The 18185-nt window shown below is 46.2% G+C and overlaps 1 protein-coding gene across 1 annotated transcript in view; it reads left to right on the forward strand.

The window, feature by feature from the left end:
• Nucleotides 1-18185, forward strand: part of LOC119397367 (sphingomyelin phosphodiesterase-like) — a 32856-nt gene that overhangs the window by 10367 nt on the left and 4304 nt on the right. Inside the window, exons 5-13 of the mRNA XM_037664800.1 lie at nt 229-390; nt 1624-1869; nt 2629-2798; nt 5061-5180; nt 6717-6797; nt 7463-7550; nt 10096-10178; nt 11001-11181; nt 14571-14755. Of these exons, the coding sequence (XP_037520728.1) occupies nt 229-390; nt 1624-1869; nt 2629-2798; nt 5061-5180; nt 6717-6797; nt 7463-7550; nt 10096-10178; nt 11001-11181; nt 14571-14755 (1316 nt within the window). The remainder of the gene's footprint in view (nt 1-228; nt 391-1623; nt 1870-2628; nt 2799-5060; nt 5181-6716; nt 6798-7462; nt 7551-10095; nt 10179-11000; nt 11182-14570; nt 14756-18185) is intronic.

An 18185-nucleotide genomic window follows, 5' to 3' on the forward strand; every position in this document is an offset into this window, starting at 1 on the left:
GAGGGGGCGCGAAGTATGACCTATACATTGGCTTAATAGGGAGGAGGGGCGCCACGACGAATCTTCGCCCCCCCCCCCCCCTGAAGGGAAACCCTGCGCACGCCTATGATGACAGCCGTGTGTTATCAATAGGCAACAAATCACTCATCTATACGTCTCTCGAGGTAGTCGGTTAATAGCCCTTATTTACTAACACCGTACTTCGTTTTGCTTTTTGCCTTCCTCAAGGACGACGTCGCTTACGTGATGAGAACCACGAGGTCGTCGCCAAACGAGATGTGCACGCTGTTGTTCGGCAGAACGTGCGGAAACCTTACGTTGCCCGAACACGTGTGGGAGATCGTCGTTCCCGAGAAGTCCACCTCCAACAGGCCAGCACCCGAAGAGAGAGTGAGTTGCTTGTTTGTGCAATGCATGGTTCGCAGTTACGCTATTCAAAGCGACATAGTTTGAGTAAATTACGCTGCATAAGCCTCCGATTCAGTAACTATCCGTGAATTCGAGCACATCTTTTGGCAGACTGGAGTATCTTGAAGTTGATTCATTCTCATTATATCATGCACTGAAAGTTTCCACGGGTTTCTGCTTTGGATATGTGTTCGGAGCTTAGGGCTTTTATTTTTCTCATTTAGTGCCTATGAGTCCCAACATTATCCGAGTTCATATGGCTATGAATTCACTCGCCGATGACTACGCTGCTACTAAAACAAAAAAACATTCTCGCCCGAAAAGTGAAGCACTGGTAGATAACAATGACCCATTGATAGCTATAACAACGCAGTGGACAACCTGGAAAACACTTGGACTTTATTTGCGACGTCACGGCGACGGCATATTTTCGCTACAAAGTTATTAGAAAACGACCACAGATATCTCATTGAGTATTGAGGTGTTCTGCTGATCAGTAGCGGTGCAATAAAGCATCGTGACATACGAAAGAACGCAAAAGAACTGTCTTACGTGTGTGACACGAATGGAGGCTCCAAGGTTTGTTCCTATTCAACTACGAGATAAAGCCGCCTCAAAATGCCGAGAACCTGCACGCAATTATTGAGAGCAGCATTTTGGGCTAGTTGGTGATCCATGACAACAAAGAACTGCGCGACAGAAACACGGACAGAAGACGGCGCTGTGTTTGTACTTGTCTTCTACTGTCCGTGTTTTCGTCGCGCAATTCTTTGTTGTCACGCAATTATTATCAATATCTTAAGCACACTGTATACGCCCATCCATCATTCGTCAATTACGGCACTTAATAAAACCAATGCTGACTTAGCAGTAAATGCAAAAGAATTCCGTAAGCGTTACGTATTATACGTCAAACAGCATTTAGTTACCCTGATAGGCAATACTAACCAAAATCATCGAACAGTCAGCCAACATTAGCGAGCAGTTCTTAAAATTTGTTAGCTTTGGTCTTAAGCGAGAAAATATGGTAGTCTTCATACAGTAGCCTAAATACAAACGACATATTTTGTTATTGCCCCTCCTAATGACCAAGCGTAAAAAGCAAACAGGCAAAAATACCAGCGAGTGCTAAGCTTCTTACATTTAACGCGTTCGCAAGAAGCAAGAACCGTGAGATTTGGCTTCGGTGCATCGCTCAGCGCTGGACGCGCGCAGGCACAGTCAAGAGACGCACTGGGGTCGTCATTCCGCGTGCTACAGCTGTCGGACACGCACTACGACCCGAAGTACGTCGAAGGGAGCCTCGCAGCCTGCGACGAGCCCCTGTGCTGCCGGCCAGCTTCGGGAGAAGTGCAGAACGACACCGACCGCGCGGGACGCTGGGGCGACCTGCGCAACTGCGACCTGCCCTTCCGCACGCTGGACAACATGCTCGTGCACATCGGAAGTCAGGGACGCCAGGTAAACAAGCGTTCCTGTTTTGTTTTGAAAGAAAAACAAAGCACTTCGACATGTTGCATTTATTGGGGTGCTGCGCTCCAACTGGGATTGCATCAATGCGGTGCCCATTGTTGATCCAAGCCAAAGAGATCTCCTTGATCGAAGCCCATCCAAGCCAGGGAAAGCGTGTCTGTACCGAACGTGCAGCCGCTCTTAAGAGCCTTAGGAGTCTAGAAGATGGTTCTTATTGATCTGATTGCGCCTTACTGTATCTCTTTAGCGTCCCCGCGCATGCGCCGGTATAGTTGTGGTTCCACCCCTGCGTACATCAAATACGAACACGCCCTCCCAATTTACCCTCTATTTCTGCTTCAGCTAGGAAAGATGTTTACAGTACATACCATTCATCAGGAATTCAGAAGGCACGCTGTCAATATGCAAGCATTCCTGAAACTAGTATAAGCGTCTTATAAAGGTTACACTGCACACAGGCAGGCGCATCGTGAAGAAGAAACAGACACAGCCCTTCACTCTGTTCCCGTCTGTGTACGCTATAACCTTTCTAAGATGAAATACCAACTATAGCCCATCAAGTCATCCTAGTATATACAGGTCATTCTTAGCGATGTCCAACAGCGGTTTAGACAAGACTCAATGAAGAGGGAAGGTGTTATTAACACACGTCAGTATACATAACTTGGATGTCGCTACGCAGAGAAGCATAGCGTACACTCTGAATGAAATTAGCAGCGCGATGGCGCATTGTTCTTTTTTTATGAGGCTGAGTTCGCCTACTGGACCGGCGACCTCCCACCGCACGACTCGTGGAAGATAACGAGGGCGGCCAACTTCGAGAACTTCGAGACGACCGTCACGACCATTGCCAAGCGGCTGCCGGGCATCACGGTCTACCCGGTTGTCGGAAACCATGAAGCTGTTCCCCCGAACATGTAAGCTTCGGCCAGTCGATATACTCTTAGAAATGGCAATGGAAACCTCCTGTACTAAGACAGTTTCGTATACCGAATTATGATGCCGTGATAAAACAATTTTTGACGAAAGAACTGGTGCTAGAGATCGCAAATCAATTCTTCGGAAGCTCATGTACAACATTCGAGCGTATGAGAGTTTTCCCTTTCAGAGTTCAATCTCGAAAACAGTCCAGAAAGTCACAGTTAAATGAATGCGACAGCAACAAAGTGGAATCCTATACGAAGTAAGCCTACCAGCTAACCCCTTCGGCATTCGACCTGGAATAACTGAACAGAACGCTGGCGTAAGTAAATGCGGCCGCTGCAGCGAGCGAAGCGACGTTCGTGTCTGTCGTTTCAACGCAAACCGAGCGGTGAGAATACAACGTGTACAAAGGAATGAGCCGTCTGTAGATACCTGCAGAAGATATGGCACGCGCGACCGGGGGCGTGCGCGACCGGGGGCGTGCACGCCCGGCAGGTCAAAGTACGCAGTTCCTGCCGTAGGCACATAGCCTCCTCACCCTCCGACACCCATCCCACGCACCTTCCGCCCGAGGAAGACAGCCGGTGCGTTTCCTCTAAGCTGACGCCGCGATCGTTGGCAGCGCTCGCACGCTTTCACTCGAACGTAGAACATACGAAGCGCGTGGCGATGTTATCGAGTCGCACTCTATTCTGAACATCACGGCGACGGCGAAAATGCGCCTGGAGTGTCCATATAATTACTATAGCAATAAAAGAGTGTGGCATATTTTGGCGCTTCCTTCTTCAGTGACTGAAATATAGCAAAGCTGATCAAGAATGCGCCAAGATGGTGTGATATTAAAAGCACTTGCTGATCAAGCAAGAAAGGGGCAATATATTAATACAACGAAAAAAGATGCTGGACTTCAATCAAGCTGTGCACTTCAATAATCATATATTGAGAACTGACGCGATATTTTAAGCAAACGCTCTGTCAATACATCAAGTTTCGAAATAGTAAATTTACGCAACATCTCTCGTCGGCTTTAGGAAGAACAATCACTTTTTTAATTATCATATATTGATAATTTGACGCGGTGTCGTAAAAAAATGATCCAGCAATAAATCAATGTTAGAAAATGTGCTGCAATATGCAATGTATACGTCGATAAAAAAATTTACAAAGGGGCGCATTCTGCACTTTTTTTCATGTAACCACGAGTAATCCAAGTAATCCAAGTAATTCAGTCAATTCAATCGAATGTTTTTCATGTAGAATACAAAGAGCATGGAAAAATAATTAGGTGGTGCACTGTCAACTATAAGGTCACCGCGTCGTTTCTCGTGGTCTTTGTGTTAACTGCGATAGAAGCAAACATTACAGAGCTAAGTGAACCGTAACGGACTTGTGCTTGGTAACCACAAGGCACGAGTGCAGACACGCTGACAAAATGCGAAAACCTAAGGAATTGCATATGTAATAAAAGCGAGGTTGCCTGAACGGCTGCACGACTTGCATAGACAGCACCACTGCCTTCTTTATTACTCAATGCTGATTAATCACTATTTCTAAAACACAACACTTCACAATTAGTCATGCCTTCTCACTACTTGTTAGTGGTTCAGTCAGTTAATACATGTTATGATAAAAAAGAACGTGAAAAGAGGACAATAAATTATTCAAAAATAACACTGGTTGGCGTTCACAGTCAAAAGGGTTGGCGGCACCAGGGCGTTAACAAGTGCAATTCGTTAAGACGTCGTCGCTAATCCATAGAGTGTAGGTAATGTAACATATTGTATCATATTTGTGCTATAAGAAATATGATACAAGTAACATCGCATCATATCATGTGCTGTACAGCGCTTATTAAACATGTTTCATACATTTACTGCAGTTCTGAATATCATAACATCTCAATTCTTGCTTACTTGCGGCTATATCGTATAGTATCCGCGTAGAATTTGTTATTTAAAGGATTTCGTCGGAAATAATGCCAGCGAATGGCGACAAAGCCTGAAATTTCTCGCTTAAATTCGGAGACTTTCTTTTAAATGCATACCAAAGCGCTGTGTTCTTTCTGAAAGTAATCTTCATTATTTTCTACGCTACTTAATGTCTATATAAAGAGCGCGAAGGATCGAACTTCGAAGAAGGACGAGACGTTGACAATGACGCTGCATTACTCTCACTTGCTCGTTCCCCTGTTGGCTGTATAAATCATTCGTTGACGACACGAGGCAATTCCAGTGAAAAACTCCCACCGCGCGCAGGTTCCCTGAGACCGACCACCGCGACGCAAAGGTCGCCGAGAAGTCGCAGTGGGTGTACGACACCCTAGCCGAAGATTGGAAGATCTGGCTTCCAGAAGACGCCCTGGCCACCGTCAGACGGTAGGTGTCACCGAACAGCGATCGCCCACATAGCTCGTAACCCGAACGGCCGTATACCTGTCCTCTGTCCGTGCAGCACGGTCACCAGGCGACTGTTATCCGATCGGAGCGACGCCTGCATTATCGCTAAATTGTGTCAGCCGTGAGCACTGGTTGATAAGAGGGAACAGGTTCGAGTCGACGCGTTAGATCGTTATCGAATAAAGCGGCTCAAACGTCAGGCCTTCGTTCCCGTCTGCTGCGCTCGTATGGGATCACGAACATATTTTGGCATGCAGGTTCAAATTGTTTTACTGAGGCATGAAGCTGAAGATTGGCATTGTGTAAGGCCTAGCTACTATGAAGGGCCCTAGGTGATTGACAACTGTAGCGTCGCGGGATATAGATCACGGATAGCCAGATCTCGTATGAAACTAGCAGCGTACTTGTGCACTTTCGGCGTGCACGTTTAGATAAGAAGCATGGTCCTGTCGCTCAATCGCTTTCAGGGTCGCGCTGCGCGGCTGCACGCATCGCCGTCTATTACAGAGTAGCCACCCACTTCACTAAAGAAACTACTACATGCAGCTTTGGCGAATGGTGTAGTAGCAATAATGAGGCGTATTACAAAATTAACCTATATAAATTCCACTTCTTAAGAAGTCAAGAAGTTAAGCGAGATCTAATAGCTTACTTTGCTAGCGAGAAAGCGGCGCGAAGTAAGAGATTAGTGATAACATGACATTTTCAATTTCCTATGAAAGCGACATGTAATATCAACTTCTAATTACAAAATACGTTTCTAGGTTGAGTTTGTTGGAACATCTGCTCAAAGATCTTTCACGACAGGTGTTGCCGGTGACAAGCCGCACAACATGCCGTACATTCATTTCTTGTTTTGATTTCGTGATCGTGTTTCAATTCGCACTGATCAAGGCGGTTTTAAACATTCTTCAATGACTGACTTGCCCACGAAAGTTTCTAGGGTACGAGGACAGACTTCTTTTTTTTTTTAATATTTTTCCACCTATAGTGTGCAGCCCGCATTTCAAGGTTCTGAACACGAAACTTGTGAACACGAAACCGGGAATTTAGGGGTCGCATTAGCTTTTTCGTCGCCATATATCCAATAATGGAGCATTTCCGGAAACTAGTATCGCCCACAGCGAATACTTCTATTTCCATTTACTCTGTGTCCGCCCATCCTGTATACACACGCCGTCACTCGTGTACGGCTGCATGTGTACGGCTGCTAGAGCATAAATAGACACACGCTCGGTTTTATAGATCATTGATTGACTTTATATCCGGAACATGCAGTCGGCTTATAGAAGGAACAGTATAGCACAGCGGTTTCAGATACGTCGCACGGTTTTTTATCCACTTTCCTAAGGCTGTTCGAAGACGAAAGCCACCTTGGCCTTCTTTTACTTCTTTTTATCAATCAATTGCGTCGATCTTCTTAGCAGTCAATTACGTCGCATTCTTCCAGCGGAAAAGTTAGCACGGTGTAGTCTTACCATGTTACTCTACACAATCTCTTTACTCCTATACCAGTGCTGGATACTACGTCACAAAGCCGAGGGAAGGCCTTCGATTGATATCGCTCAACACAAACTTCTGCTACAATTTAAACTTGTAAGTACATGCTGAAATAATATTTTTTTTTGCTTAATTGACTACAGTGTCCTATAGCATATGCAGACTGTGCATTACCAGCCGTTCTGGTCATGCTAAACTAAGCAAAATAATTTGTACTGGTGACGCAACAAATGAAGCAACGCGAGATATTAGACTGTATAATTGGGTAGTGTGTTTCATAATTTCAGTCAACAAGAAGGTGGTTGTCAGATAAGCGTTCAACAGCTCTGAAACTCCTCTTCACGAAACGTTTCCATTTACTGCAATACTCGAGCCGCATGCCACAAAGCCGAGACAAAACACTAATTAGAGTGCTAGAAACTGCAACTGATGGCGATGGAAAGCCATGAGAATGCGGAATCTGTCAATCCTTTGTGGTTTGTCAGCGCGACATTTCTATGTAGCAGGAATGACAACACAGCGAGCAACCTGGAACCTGTCACTACGAGGCATAAGTACTTTTCCACGCATTGAGACAACTGGCATCCACGATATAGCAATGTCTCCTACTTCCGACTAACTTAAAAAAAAAAACAGATATCCTGAGAGAGGTATCTGCACTATTCGAGTTTATAATATGGGCAATTATGCAAACCTTTGAGGCAGCTGCGTCAGTTTTCTATTAGTGACTGGTTCACAGCCGCTTCATGGCCCATTCACAGCTGGCTTTTCGTGAATTCGACCGACCCTGGAAACCAGCTGCACTGGCTGGTGGACGAGCTGCTTGATGCCGAAAGCGTTGGCGACAAGGTTTGTGCTTGTTGTTTTTCTTGTTTGTACATTGTGTAGATTTAGTGTGTTGTTCGCTCGTGCAGTGTATGTGTGTGTGCATGTGCGTGTGTGCGCGTGTGTGCGTACGTGTGTGTGTGGTGTGTGTGTGTGTGTGTGTGTGTGTGTGTGTATGTGTGTGTGTGTGTGTGTGTGTGTGTGTGTGTGTGTGTGTGTGTGTGTGTGTGTGTGTGTGTGTGTGTGTGTGTGTGTGTGTGTGTGTGTGTGTGTGTGTGTGTGTGTGTGTGTGTGTGTGTGTGTGTGTGTGTGTGTGTGTGTGTGTGTGTGTGTGTGTGTGTGTGTGTGTGTGTGTGTGTGAAGGAGAGACAGAGAAAGAGAGACAATCAACCAACAGCCGACTCAAATCTGCCTGCTCTAACCTTCCTATCTGCGTGCAGTTGTTACAACTGTGGCGCGAAAGCCCTACCTAAAATTGCCTGTGACGTAGTCGATTCAACACACTCCTAATATTGCTGCTCTGGCAGTTATGACGAACAGAATACGAGAAAAACACGTGCTGTATCGTCTCTTCAATGTTATACAAAGTACAGAAACGTGTGCAGGACGCCACAATAAAGTCAGGCAAGCAAATGTCGTGAAGTAAAGTCGAATTAAGATGCAGTGAAGAGTAATTTTCGAAGGGATAAATCTGTGGAAGCGACTCAGAAGACAGCTAGAGGAATTCGGTGCGCAGCCGGAACAATCAAGCAAATGAAGGCACCTCGCAGAGTTTGTTCATGACAAGACCATGGGAAGTTCTTGGGGATTTTTTTTATGGGCTGACGAGGCGGCGTCACCACTTAAGTTGTCGCCGACGAAGCCGCATTGCCACGGCAGCCATCGAAAGATGATTTCATATCGTTTACACAAGGGAGAACTTACATCACATGCGCATTAGTTACTGGCCTTGTCGGTTAGACTATATCTCCATTCAAGGCATGCAGGCACATCAGCCATACTAACATTACCAACAGTTTCAGGTGGTCCTTCCAAGAATCAACTATGCGATGCATTGGTATTGCACGTATAACCGCACCTCAGAGTGTGAAGGAAAGCATTTCTGGTATTTTGCCTGTCCCGAAGCTAATGGGATACCTCTTCGATCCCGAGAAACTGGCTTCAAGTCCCTACTAAATCGTCTGTTTACGTGCATATTCGCTTATTTTCTTCAACTAAATGGTGGATCATGTGTGAAAAAATGTTGCAAATAAAGGTTTCCCGAACCACTTTTCCAAGTAATCATCAAATAACCTCAGTATTGGAGTTTTCTTGCCTCACGAATCGATCGCCGCAAAATTTTTTCGAATCTGTCAAGGACGAGCGGGGTTACATAGATTTGTCAACCGCTTTAAGCGCTTTCTCTCTTCCTTCGTCCCGAATAGCGCGCTGGAAGCTACAGACGGAGGGTTTACACGGGGGAAGAAGCGACGTCACGCGCGCGTCATAAAACGCGATCGCTTTCTCCCGGTGTGATCCTGGTGTGCACTAGTGCTGCTACTGTGTAATTTTAGCGTCCTGTATATAGAGCGCGGCGTCGGCACGTGGCGGCACTCCGTGGCAAGAAGCGCATATAATCGAAACGGCGCTCTTGGTTTATGTCAGCTATCGTCCAATAACAGCAATCTGCTGCATGACGACATACAGCAGGCGCCCCGCCCACCGAAGAGAGTGAGGACAAGCCTCTGTATGAAGACAGTGCGCTTGAGAAAGTGGCAACTTCGCGCTCCACTTGTAAGCGCTCCTTACCATGCACAAGTGCATGATTTGGCTGAGCTGTTCACAGCAGCGTCTGCTTTCCGCTGTATCTGTTTTTCCACTAAGCACGATGGGTGGTTAAGGACCCCTTTAAGGACAGCGGGTAAGGATAATGTGGTTCTATATAGTGTGTTAAAGATTCTCGCGGCAAAGTGCGTAAAAAATATCACTTATGATTATGACAATGTTAGTGATGCGCGCTGTGTACTCAAGAAATGCGGAACGAAAGAACGGTAGAAAAAAAAATGCCTTGATGCAATTGCACTAAGGAAATGGAATGTAAATGTTCGCTGGAACAATTATGTGATTGCCAAATTTCGTATGCTTGGGGATGGAAATGTTGACTGCCAAAAGAACAAAAATATGATCTCCTTTCAGCTGCTCAAATGAGAGAAAGAAACAACATTATTGACAGCACAGCGAGGTTGTTGAATTTAGTTTGCCGGTGGTTCGAATGGTGGTGGCAAGTAGCTCGCCACGACCTTTTCGGCCCACTTAATAACTTCTGCCTGAATACGTTGTTCATTTGATGACAGGAGTGACTCCCACGCCTCGAGGGAGGAAGATGGCAGTACTGCTTTTGGAGGCGGGTTTCCCTCGCATTCCCAAAGAATGTGATTTTGGGTAGCCTTCAGGCAGCCGCAATGTGCTCAAATGAACTCTTAGTGCAACCACTGAAGCACAAACATTTGCCCTCGCAATTCGTGGAGTACCGGCTGAGCTCTTTCATACGGACGGCAGCAATACCATCTCCGCTTTGTCAACATTCTAGGTTCATCTCATCGGGCACATACCTCCCGGCTTGCCTGACTGCCTCGACACTTGGAGCGCCATGTTTCACAGAATCGTCGAAAGGTGATCGTATGCAAGGTTCATTATCCTACACTTCAAGTGTTCAACTCGAAAGCTGTTTGAATCAAAGTGCATAACCCGGTATACGCCATATGTTTCTTTGAACGTCGGTGAATACACAGCTTTACAAGATCTTCAAAAGCCCAGTGAATAGTTCGCTGGAGGAATCCGCAAATTACTTTTTTTTCTTGTTTTACATCCATGCTCTCATGAAACCATAAATGTAAGAGAGAGAGAAATTAAGAGGAAAGGCATGGAGTTTAACAACGCTTTGGCTCGGTTGGCTACCCTACACGTGGGGTGGGAGAAAGGGGGAATAATAGAAAGGATAGAAAAGAAAGAACAAGAGTAAGAAAGAGAAGAATGTATATATACTTAGCTTGAACACATACAACACGGACTCGCGCTGTTAGTTCACGGGCGCTCGTGAAGTCCAGTCGTCTTCAAGAATTAGTAAGGATTCTAGGAACGCAAACCCAGCAATGTTTTCCAATGGCTTGGTCATTCTGTCACGGGTTCTGTTTGACGCTGTGGCACGTGTGTCTTATAAAAGCGGATTTTAAAAAAAGCGCCTGTTGGAAAATCCGAGTAGACAGGATTGTTCACTATACATATGCCAATTCAGTGTGCCTTGTAGGCATAGTGTAAATACGAAACGTAGAATAATTACTCGCGAAACTGTGTGCCATGTGCTACACAGTGCGCATCGTCCACTTTCACATGTGCACATCATCCATTTTCACAGTGCTCATCCTCCACTTTCGCAGAGTAGAATAGCTCTTGAATTTTTGAACATTTTCCTTTTCTACCCCGCATGCGACGCAGGTTTTCGGACACAGTGGTCGGACAGTTCTACGGACACACGCATTACGACGAGGCGATCGTGTACTACTCGTCCGCCGACCGGTCGCGGCCTTTCGGACTCGCTTTCGTCGCTCCAAGCGTCACCACGTACAGCTTTCTGAACCCCGCTTACCGGATGTACGACGTCGACTCGGAATCCAAGGTGATTTGCCGCGACCGTTGAACCGTACATAAAAGCGCGCTAAAGGCAATAACACAGGAAGCAGGAAGGCACGACTTAGCCGTACGTTAACCTCTTATAGCTTGGTTTTTATTTTATTTCTAAAGAATAACGTACGAATAGCATCTAGAAATGCTTGCATGCAAGTTATGAACATCCTCATTTACTAACAGAGCATTTAGATTTGTGTGCTTAGCGTCCCAAATCGACTCGGGCTATGGAGACGCCGTAGACACCACATCGGATTATTTCGACCAGCTGGGGTTCTTTAACGTGCACTGACATCATGGGTTACCTGACCCTCTAAAGAAAGATCACAACATTTCACTACCATCGCTCAGATCTAGATATTTCGAAATATGCTGAAACGAGGCGTCTACCACAAAACAACGTCTCTGCGTCTGCGGGTTTTTTGCACCACACAAACTCAGGCTTGGTAGGTGAACTGGTCTCTGATTTGATAGCAACCTGCAGAACACTCGATACCGCAGCGATGGTGTTTTTCAATTTATTAGCGTGCATAAATGCAGTCGCGAGTTTTCTTCTTTTTTTCTTTTTTTGGAGAATTCACTTTCCTTGGAAGCACCTGTCTTTCTCTCCCAAGTCTGAAATGGGGACACGCTCAATTGCGCGTCACACCCGTGAATTGCGCAACACAGCGCCTGTGTTGTTTGCGTCTTTCTTCTAGTGTCCGTGTTCGTGTGCGCGCCTTATCCTGTGAAAATGAAAAAAAAAGGGTTCAAAGCCCCACCCATTACAAAGCGCTCAGCCATAATTATTCATCATCATCAGCCACAGCATCAACAAAGTGTGCAGCTACGTAGGTGCACGTGTTGCCTTACGGACGCGTAGTGGGTACTTCGCTACTACGAAATATGACGATTTGCGGCGTTGTGGGCACTTCGCAACTGCACTCTAAAAAATGAGGTGTTCTTTGACTCCTGTTTGTTACACACGTGACTCTCCGATGTATAACTCTCTTCAGGGAGGCACGTTGAATCTCTTTATGAGAGTTGTGGGATGTGTGACTCTCTTTAAAAATGCTCGCTAACTCTCTTTTAACACGAAAGTGTTTTATGCCGGGGTCCACCAAGCACATCCGTCACGGATATGACGTTGATAAAATGGACGCCAACGGGCGAGAAAGAAAAAAACCAAGACAACGATCCCCCGCTGGGAATCGAACCCACGAACTTGGGGCCGCGAGGGCAAGCGCCCGACGCCCTACCGACTAAGCTAACTCGGCAGAGCCGGACGCGGCGCGAACGCGCCTTATATCTTTCCCACATTCTATTTCGCACGGTGCTCTCTGTTGGCGGTGTAGGTAGGCGGGGCGGAGCGGGGCGGAGCGGAGCGGGGCGGAGCGGGGCGGTGCCGCCGTCTGTGAGAGGTGAAAAGAAGTAATGCTTCACGATCGACACTTACTAGCGCTTACTCCGAGATTGCGTGCGATATCGGAGGTCATGGTTAAAGCGTCTCGATACCAGCGAGGTACGGTCGCGCTCAATATGACTTGCAACACGGGAGCGCGTGGCCTCACGAGTTCAAAGGCTACTTATGGCTTCCACTAGCCCTTAATTCCGTACCTAAATGCTGTTATTGCACTCGGGGATGATTCCAAATAAGAAAATATCATTTAGTTGCTGAAATGAAAACAAGTTGAACCCCTGCGCAATAATTGAACTCATGAGGTCACGCGTTCCCGTGTTGCAAGTCATATTGAACGGGACTATACACCGCGCTGGCGTCGCCGAGGCACCCTTGACGCAGTTACGTTCTTTGCCTTTCGCTTCGTGTTAGCGTGCGTCGGCTCATCGGAGTAGTGCACCTTCCACGTGCACCAACGGGATTTCTCCGCCGCCGGCTGCTTCGATTGCAAGAGCACCGACTAACAAAACTGCTGCAATACGCGTTGCAGAAAGGACGTGATTACGACGCGCGAATGTCGTGCCTTGGTGGAGCGAGAATAGCGCCCGCGAGACAGAGGCCAGCGGGACGGTTTGCGGCTCAGGCTACGAACCTCTACCTCCCGTGTTGCTGAAGCGTAGTGTGTGGTACTGTATGCATGAGCGCAGGCGTCGGTCACCCATTGCTAGAAAGCGCACACCGTGCCGTTCCTCTCCTTAATTGACGACGCTTTGAAGAAGTGCATACCGGGTACCAATGTTGATTATGAGCTTGTTGATATCATCCTTACGCGGGATTCACGATTCGCTGTGTCCAAATATATGTTCACAACGTCAGCTACCACAACGGTTTAATCATGATAATGGGCGTTAGTCGTCGCGATGGAGATATGCCAGTAGGCGTCAACGAGGGTGCATCCACGTTAAATGGTGCTATAGCTGCCAAACACGAATAGACATTGTACAAGCTCTCATATATCACTACACGATAAGCACTATTCTTCTGTGTAGACACGTTTCACTTTTTCGTGTTATGCCGATTCCTATGACGGAGGGATCAGCCATGTTTTTGGAGAGTCGTGCGCCCCACGACTCTCCTGAAGAAAGTAAACGTGACTCTCTAAAGACAGTTATACGTGGGAGAATCACGTGTGTATCAAAGAAGAGTCAAAAGACACCTTTTTTTTTTCTTAGAGAGTGTACTCACAGTATAGGCAACCCAAGAGAGTTCACAACGGTTAATGTCACATCCGTGGGCGTTCTTTTCCTCGCGCCATGGCTGAGGTTTTCACCGAGAAGCGAAGCATGGCAAGCGGATGAAAAGGCGATGTGAATGGGGCTGGACTACGTTAGCGCGTTCTACTCTTAAATGCGAAGCTTAAGTCTCCTCCAAGGCTTTCTTTGACTAAACGTACAATGAGGTGTTTTCTGTCCATGAAACTATCTTAGCATCACGCTGGAGGAGACTGTTACAAATGTAAAGCTTATTTGTGTTTTTGTGGAGGAATTAGCGCAGCATTCTCTTCGTGGGGTTTCACTGAAACCTCTTGCACGACTAGTTTTCCTCACGTTAAACATACTTTCTTTTTTCATAGCGGATCCGAGTCTACTTTGCCGTTTAGCTATGTTGCTCAACGAAGTGTGTGTATTTATACTTTCGGGTGTTTCTAAATATAACATTCCATGTATACTTGCATGTGCTGCGGTGCTCATTCAATGCATTTTACTGTCCTTAATTTGTGCCTTCATTAATATTGCTGAGTCAGGTAGTGTTATATTTTGACGATGCAGACTGATAAATAAAAATGTTATTTAAACAACGCATCTGGAGACATGCTACAAGCCTGGTGCGTTTTCTGGCTCAGTTGTAAAAAGATACACCCCCCCCCCTCCCCCCGCCCCAAAAGAGATGGCACCACTCAACAGCTGCGCCCCTAATTCACTTGTCTCGATCTTTTTCTGTAGCTCGTGACGAGACACGAGACGTACTCCATGAACATGAACGAGGCGAACCAAGATGGCGGAGAACCGCACTGGAGACTGGAGTATAGCACCGAGGATCTAGGTCTGGCGCAAGCTGGCCACGAGGACTGGGCAGCGCTCATCGATGCCATGGATACTGACCAGGCCCGGTTCAACCAATTCGTTCGGTGAGCGTAGCAGCTGCCGCATATAAGATGTACGCTCGGCCCCTGCACGTATAGATTTAGACGTTCGAGGTATTCCACCGTGACCGCCAAGTGATGATAATTACGACAGGGCCAAGAGTTATCAAGCCACCATATCTATCCTCACTGCTTACATCTGGTAAAACTGCCCGCACATCTTCAACTGTGGTGATGATTATGATGATATTTTAAAACAATGGCTCACTCCCACCACAGCAGATTGGCCAAGAAACTTGCTTTTTCTTCTTTTTTTATTTTCTTGCTGCTTCATGTTCGGATAGCCTATACAGCTTCTCCTTTTTCTTTTTGGGGCTGTAAATTTCAGCTGTCCATTTCTATTCAGTCCTCACATCGTAGAGTTTCTTACACTGACCTAGAGGGAAAACTGGCGCTGCGAGCTTTTGTACGCGTGGGAATGCGTTAGATTCGGGCTTGGCTCGGATTGGCTCGTTCACGAAGCGCCCTAACCCCTCGAAGACGCGCCTGGCTTCAAAGCATTCCTTGCGTCAAAATGGTTGTCTTCGTACAAAAGGAGCACGTAGTGAGCTATTTCTTTTTTTTTTATCATTGCACAGAAACGAGTTTTAATAAACTTTGGAAACTTATGCGTTGATGTACAATTTTACGAAGCGTAAAAAGTCACGAACGGCCGCTAAACTTGGAAGGCAGACGACAAGGCCAGCGTTCACTCTGCGACTGCTTGTCTGTTTCTTTCTTTCGTTGCTTGGTTATGCCGTACATGTCAGTGGACTTTTATTCTAGAATATAATACGCGTGAATAAGATCCGTTTGTAAAAGTTTTGTGTTACAGAAGCTTTATTTGGGCAGTCGTATCCGCTTTTTAGCCGAAGCCTCGCTCAACACCAGCCAACACAAGCCTCTCAGACACATATACCGTCATTCCCATCGCGGCAACGGCGCCTCTTAAGAAATTCGCATAGACGGTGGCACCAGATTTCCCTCTAGGTATTATTGTCAGAAACTCCATGCCTCACACCTTCTACACCAATAACTTCGCAACTCCGAAAGGCGCTAGAATAGTTGCTCCTTCAGCCGTTAATTTCTTTCCACTACGAGCCCATGGTACACGCTGTTCATCTTCTAATACAGTGCCTTGAAGGTGCTTGTGAAGCTAAAAAAAAATGGTTGGTTGATCCCTCCGTCATAGGAATCGGTATAACACGAAAGTGAAACGTGTCGTCACCGAAGTAGCTTGTACAATGTCTACTGTTGTTTGGCAGATATAGCACCGGTTGATGTGGACGCATCTCACTCACGTTGACGCCTAGTGGCACATCTCCGTAACGACGACAAATGCCCATGATCCTGATTTAACCCTTGTGGTAGCTGAAGTTCTTAACGTATACGTGGACTCCGCATATGGTGAATCCCGCGCAAAGATGGCATCAACAAGCACACAATAAACACTAAGGCTCGATATGCACTCCTTCAAAGCGTCGCGAAATGCGAAGAGAAACGCTACGCGCGTCGTGTCTTCCCTCTAGCCTGCACGTTACTTCTCACAGGGCGCGCAGGGAACGCGGAGCGACAGGCGAGCGTCGGAGAGCTATTTGTCGATATGGATGGATGCTATGAGCGAGGCATGCGCTAAAACCGCCACCACACGGTGTGTTAAAGCGTTGACGAAATTAAACTTGTATTGGAAACGCGCCGAATGGGACGGTCGTTGCAACAGCGCGTTTTTTTTTGTTTTTTTCGAGCGTCGTGGCACAGATGTCACCGCCCCGTTATAAAGGGGACGCTCATAGCATCCATCCATCCATGATCACTGCTAGACGCAAGTGTGAAAGATAAAACGCGCGTTCATGCCGCTTCCGTAATGTGTTTGGAGGTAGCTCAGTTTCACCGAATATTTGCTGTTTTCTTATGGGGTTCTTCTTGGGAGCGAACAAGTAGAACTAACCTTTTCAGACGGGTTCGCTCTGGTGGCCTTAGTCTGTGTCATTTGTATCTGCGTCAGTTAGTTAACCGGTTCATGTTCTTCCGAAATAATCGAGACCCGTTCATACGTACTGTTATACAGCTTAGGCTTGGGAGGGTGTTGCCGGAACTCGTGGTGGCTTCTGGCAACATGAAAACAAATGTTAGAGGTTACTTGAAAGAAGTAGCTAATTCGTGTCTCTTTTTAAAAACACGTTTTTCTTTGGAATATCTCTGTTCTGTTTCCCGTAAAAAGTTATACAAAGATCTAGTAGATACAGTTCTTCCTGTTCCTCTTTATAGGGCAATGTACCGTGTAGGCCCAGGTCAGAATGTCTTAAGCCGAGTAAAAAAAATGGAGGTAACACCTGGAGTAAAATCCCTTTTCTTCAAATTACACAGTGCAACATTGCCTGTCAAAACATGGATGCAAGAAAAGGGCTTATTCGTTCCTTGGGGAGACCTTTGTTTACTCTGCAGGAAGCCGGAGACAATCGAACATGTTTTTCTTGACTGCTGGGATGCGGTCTTTTTTTGGGACGTTCTTCAACGCACTTTAAAAAAGGATTTGCCCCTCGATGCCTACGGCATCAGATTTCTCCCGTTTGAAAATGAGGAAGGGGTACCATTCGATCTAGTCATGTTACTGGGCCTACACAGTATATGGCAGTCAAGAATGGCGGTGCGCCATGCTGATATTAATGCACGTCCGGTTCGACAATACTTCTTCGAGTCTATATGTTCATTTGTGGAAACACAAAAGGTCCAGGAAGATGTACCGGATTGGCTTCATCAAGTAGAAAGCCTTCTACAGATGAAGCAATTTTAAGACGCTTATCAAACTATATTTTTTTTATATTTTTTATATTTTTTATATATTTTTTATTTTTTTTGTTCTTTGTACGGTATATATTTGTTTTCACTGCTGTATGTATGTACATAGGCAATAAAGAAAGAAAAAAAATTGGAGGTAGCTCAGTGGGCTAAACGCCCGCCAGCCATCGTCGCGGACCGAGAGGTCATGGGTTCGATTACCGTTATGGGAACTTTTTCTTAGTTTTTTTTTTCTTTGCCATCTGATGGCATTCATTTTGCTGACCTACTTCCGTGACGGAAATACGTCATGAAAGTCTTGGTGGACCCCGGCATAAAACACTTTCGTGTTAAAAAAACTTCACGATGTCTCCATATAACTGCATCGCTACTGAAAAGGCTTGCAGCAGTTTGTCAGAAGTAGCTTGTATAGAACTTCAAGCTCGGCGTGCAACCAGTCTTGAAAGCTCCACAGAGGCAGCAAACTATTGCAACCTGAAGCCAAGCCTATTCTCTGATAGCTGTTAAGATTCACTACGCCCGCTTCTAGGTGGCATTTCAAACCACCTTTGAAACTTGGGTGCGAACACGAATCGCTTCAAAAAGTGTGTTGCCCTCTCTCTCTCTTTCTGCTATCGTATTTACTTGCCATTGACAG

Source organism: Rhipicephalus sanguineus, chromosome 6 (assembly GCF_013339695.2).
Source record: "Rhipicephalus sanguineus isolate Rsan-2018 chromosome 6, BIME_Rsan_1.4, whole genome shotgun sequence".
Taxonomy (NCBI): Eukaryota; Metazoa; Arthropoda; class Arachnida; order Ixodida; family Ixodidae; genus Rhipicephalus; species Rhipicephalus sanguineus.